This window comes from Portunus trituberculatus, chromosome 19 (assembly GCF_017591435.1).
Source record: "Portunus trituberculatus isolate SZX2019 chromosome 19, ASM1759143v1, whole genome shotgun sequence".
NCBI lineage: Eukaryota > Metazoa > Arthropoda > Malacostraca > Decapoda > Portunidae > Portunus > Portunus trituberculatus.
The window spans coordinates 4,460,001-4,465,000 of NC_059273.1; the positions used below are offsets into that span (position 1 = coordinate 4,460,001).

Sequence of the window (5,000 nt, forward strand, 5' to 3'; positions counted from 1 at the left end):
TGTTTGTTGGGCCTCGCCGACGCCACAGCCACTTGCAGCACTGGACGCAGAAGTCCACCAGCAAGATGGCAGCACCCACGCCGCAGAGTAGCCAGTCCACGGGCTGCGTGTCCTCGCTGTGCAGTAGAGTGCCCGCCAACACCACTATGGCGCCCATGCCACCTGCCATCCCAAGGACACGTGCCGCTTCCCCTGCACTCAAGATGGCATTCAAAGTGCCGCCTGCCATCCAGATTCCATGCAGCCCGCGGCCCGCGGTCCACACGGCTCGCACCACGCCTTCTGCTGTCCAAGAGGCATGCAGTGCGCCCCGCGCCCTCCAGAGGGTACGCACTGAGCGGCGCGCAGTCCAGAGGGCACGCACAACGCGGCGCCCTGTCAACAGGGCACGCATGCTTCCCAGCCTCCAGGGTCCGCCTGCTGCAACGCCAACCATCAACAGGCCACGCAATGCGCCATTCGCCGTGAAGACAGCATGCACTGTGCCACCTGCTATCCACAGGGCACGCAGCACGCTGCCAGCTGTCCAGACTGCTCGCACAGCACAGGCTGCTTTCCATAGGGCGCGCACCGAGCCGCCTACCCTCCAAATGGCATGCACCGCTCTGCTGGTCCTCCAGAGATAGTGCACCACTCCGCGCACCTTCTTGCCAACTCTCCTGACGTCTCGCTGGAGACGAGGCACCTCCTCCTCCTTCTGGATCTCCTCTGAGTCCGCCTTCTCCTCCGCCACCCACAAGTCATGCTCCCGCAGCAGCTCGGGGAACACTGCGCTTGAGTTGGTGAACCGAGTAAGTCGCTGCGACTCAACCTCCTGAAGCTGCTCCACAGCGACGCAACCTGCCTGCTGACCCGCGGCGGGGTCGTCACCAGTTCCAGACAGGCCACAGACCACGTCCTGAGACATGTCGGGCCCGTCTGTAGCGTGGGACGACCCGCTGGCCGCGTGCTCAGCAGCGGCGGGGTCGTCACCAGCTCCAGACAGGCCACAGACCACGTCCTGAAACGTGTCGGGCCCATCTGTTGTGTGGGACGACCCGCTGGCCGCGTCCTGAGCCGCGGCGGGGTCGTTACCAGCCTGTTCCTTGTCGAAGAGAGCCACGCTGGTCTGTGGCGGAGTCTGGGACAGGATGGAGTTGTCCAGTCGCAGGTTCTCGCCGCCGCCTCGCCGGGGCACCGCCTCGTCCTCGGGCCTGCGGAAACAGGTGAAGGCGAGGCAGCGCCACCACCAGCAGCCTGTGGAGTACTGCATGGCCAGATGCAGCTCGTCCTCCCGCTGCTGCTGCTCCATCACCCGGCGTAAATTGAAGACGCCTTTGTGCTTGACGTCTTCTCCGCGCAGGCAGTACAGCTGCAGCGCGAGCTTCCTGTAGCGGAGCAGCTTGGCCATGTCCACGGACACGGCCGCGGCCTGCTCGTTCTGCCACAGCCAGGCGCCCTTGTCGCCCGGCACGCGCCTCCACCCCGCCTTGTACAGCGGGATGCAGGCCAGCTCGCGGCGGTAGGCGAACAGCAGCGCGCCGCGGTCCTTGGCGACCACACGGACGCGCTGTGGCCGCTTGCTGCCGTAGGGAATCGTTACCTGGATGCGAAGGGTTAGCATTTTCTTGTTTCCAGTCATGGTTGCACTCACTCTTACTCTGAGAAGAGACGAGCAGCAGGTACACAGCTGTGATATTTAGGATGAAATGAGCTGCCTCTTCCCGCATGCCCAGTCCTTCCCCAAACAGCTTGGAGTTAGCGTGCAGTCTTCTCCACACGGGGACCAATCGCAACTCTGCACATAACAGATGCAGCCAATCACAGCTCAGCACCAGACTAGTCCTTATTAACAGCTGCCTCTGCTCGTATTCCAAACACAACTCAGCAACGTAACAGACGTATTCCACACATTGCAACCACAACAAACACCACTAAAACTTTACACACACACACACACACACACACACACACACACACACACACACACACACATATTCCTCCTCCTCCTCCTCCTCCTTCTCCTTCCTCAGTCCTCCATTAAAATCCAAGTCGTTTTCATTGATACTGATTGAATATTGCGTCCTTCATCTCCCGTTTTCTTTCGTGTATCGTCCGTCTCTCTTATTGCAATAGAAAACGTGTCTAGTCTGTGCTGAGGAGGAGGAGGAGGAGGAGGAGAAAGAAGAGGAGGAACTGAGAACACAGGAAAAAACACACAATAAGAAAAGGAGAGAGGAAAATATGTAGTAGAGGAAAGAGAAAAAGGAAAAAGAAAAGAAAGGAAGGGAAAAAAAGAGAATAAATCATTTGAAAGAGAAAGTAAACGAAGGAGACGATCACGTATGTTGCTGTAATATAGTAGTTGCTCTCTCTCTCTCTCTCTCTCTCTCTCTCTCTCTCTCTCTCTCTCTCTCTCTCTCTCTCTCTCTCTCTCTGGTAAGACACAAGGCAATTTCTTTTTGTAATAAATAATTTATTCATAATTCTTGTACATATGAAGAGCCGAGAGACTTGGGAGAAGGGAAGGAGGAGGAGGAGGAGGAGGAGGAGGAGGAGGAGGAGGAGGAGGAGGAGGAGGAGGAGGAGGAGGAATGAAAGATAGATGCATAGAAAAATTATTGTTAATCTTTTTACTTCTTTACCTCCAAATCCAAGAAGAAGAAGAAAAGAAAAAAAAGGAAGATCATAATTCGTCCTCTCACTTCTTTTCCTCCTCCTCCTCCTCCTCCTCCTCCTCCTCCTCCTCCTCCTCCTCCTCCTCCTCCTCCTCCTCCTGCACCACAAGCACCACCATCATCTCTCCATTACGCCTTGACCACTTAACTAACTCAAAAATCCTTCATAAGTTCTTCACACATCAAGTATCATCTGGTCTAGTCATCATCCTCTTCCTCCTCATCGTCATCTCCCTCCAGGTCGGCTTGCTCCCCTGTGGCGCTGAGACCGTTGGCGGAAGGCACAGCGTTGGACTCGAGAACACGGTATCCCTTATCGTCCGCGATGTACTTTACCACGTACTCTGTGCCTTCAGGACTCTCCCACCTGAAGAGAAGCCATGGGAGGTGTTAGAGGGGTTCTTGCTGGTATAAAAAGACTTCACTTATGTTGTAACGCAAGTGGATAGCCATAGAGACAATTAACCCCTTCAGTACCACGACGTGTTTTGATATTTATTCTGCTTATTATCTGGTGGTTTGATTGAGCTTTAGAAACATGGTGAGATTAGAATAGTGAAGGGTCGTGGTACAGTGGAACCATGCGTGCTTTGGGGTCCGAGGAGTCTCCAAGTGCACGGGTTCGAATCCTGTCCACGGTCTGAGTGTAGGTTGGGCTTCCTCACTCGGGGCAACGGTTTCCTAGCGGGTGGGCTTTGAGATAGGAGGTACCACAAAAAGTATCCCCTTTAGCCCAGAAATTCCCGTGAAAAGCCCACATGGTATAAAAAAAAAAATACTGGGGATTATTCTTTTGATCTCCATATATAGTAGACCCTCCTAATGCAAATATAATCGTTTGATACCCAAAAATCAAGGTAAAGATGCGTCTCAGTATTGAAGAGGGTTAAGAGTCGCTTATCTAGAGAATTAAGTGATTGATTTAACGCTGGTGTGAAAAGAAATGGAGCGTGTGATGGAGTGGAAAAGTGTGAGGAAGAGGAGGAGAGATAGGAGAAAGAGAAGGTGCAGGAACGGAAGTGTAAAGAGGAAGAAAGAAGAAGGATTTATGATTATACCCATACAGACGCCTCTAGATGTGATGTGTATAACAAAAGAGGAATATGTAGAAAGAGGACGAAGACAATGAGAACCAGGAGGGAAAAAATAAGACAAAGGAGAACAATTACCTCTTAAACACCGAAAAATATGTGATTCAGCTTCGTAGTAAAGAAAAAATACGAAAAAAAAACGCAAGAAGAGGAAAAAGAGAATAGAAAAAATTAATTGAAGGGACAGAGACAGGAAAGAAAAGGAAGACAAAAAATACCAAAAAAAGAAGAACGAGAGGAAGAAATTGACTTTGAAAACTTAACAGGAAAAAAAGAACGACAATAAAAATGGAGAAACTAGACAACCAATAAAAACCAAGAAAGGAAAAACAAAACATAAAAAAAACAATAACAAGAACCGAACCGAAGAACAAAACAAGACAAGAGAACACAACACTACCAATTAAAGAGAGAGAGAGAGAGAGAGAGAGAGAGAGAGAGAGAGAGAGAGAGAGAGAGAGAGAGAGAGGAAAAAACACAAAGGAAAGCCAAGAAACAACACAACCACCAGGACCCCAACACTCACTTGTATTCGCCTGTAACTGAGTGTCCAGCGGCGCCCTCCTGCTCGTGCTCGGCGTCATCACCTTCGAAGTCAAAGATGTCATTGGGGCGGGCGGCGACCAGCGCGACAAGACCCAGGGCGAGAACCAGCTGAAGGAGAAAAGAGGTGAGATGAAAAAAAGGAGTTAAAATGAGAGCAAGATCGTGAATTTTGTGAGTTGTGAGAGTTATGAGAGAAGGTGAGAGGGGGATTGAAGAGTAAGGAAAAGCTTTAAAGGGAGAGGAAGGAGAGGATAGTTAAAGTTGATATTATAAAGGTGTGAGAGTGCCAGCTGATGGGAGAGAGAGAGAGAGAGAGAGAGAGAGAGAGAGAGAGAGAGAGTGAGTTAGGGATGCTTAGTGTGAGGGAAGGAAAGAGAATGAAAGGGAGAGGAAAAGAGAGGGAGAGGTATGAGCTGAGTGTGTTTGGTGAGAGAGAGAGAGAGAGAGAGAGAGAGAGAGAGAGAGAGAGAGAGAGAGAGAGAGAGAGAGAGAGAGAGAGAGAGATTCCAGTTGTATAATATATTTTTCACCATTACACTCTCTCTCTCTCTCTCTCTCTCTCTCTCTCTCTCTCTCTCTCAGTAACACTCACCATAACCTTCATGTCTGCGGGAGGAGGGAGAGTGAGAGGGAGCGCGGGAGAGTCTGGAGCGTCCTTCCTTCGTCAGGTGGTGGGACGTGAGTGAGTGAGTGAGTGTGTGTCCCT

At 51.2% G+C, this 5,000-nt stretch overlaps 1 protein-coding gene across 1 annotated transcript; it reads right to left on the reverse strand.

The window, feature by feature from the left end:
* Positions 1-2,434: 2,434 nt before the first annotated feature.
* Positions 2,435-4,999, reverse strand: LOC123506147. The gene is made up of 3 exons (XM_045258054.1): positions 4,887-4,999; positions 4,275-4,402; positions 2,435-3,024 (listed from the first exon to the last, which is right to left on the reverse strand). Exons 1-3 carry the CDS (start codon positions 4,896-4,898, stop codon positions 2,856-2,858), a joined length of 309 nt encoding a protein of 102 aa, XP_045113989.1. The 5' UTR covers positions 4,899-4,999; the 3' UTR covers positions 2,435-2,855.
* Position 5,000: the final 1 nt, after the last annotated feature.

Bases quoted from the DNA above. Each gene is read 5' to 3' on its own strand.
- LOC123506147 (XM_045258054.1), bottom strand. The intron at 3,025-4,274 runs GTGAGTGTTGGG...GCTTCTCTTCAG, and splicing joins TCAGTTACAGGCGAATACAA to GTGGGAGAGTCCTGAAGGCA.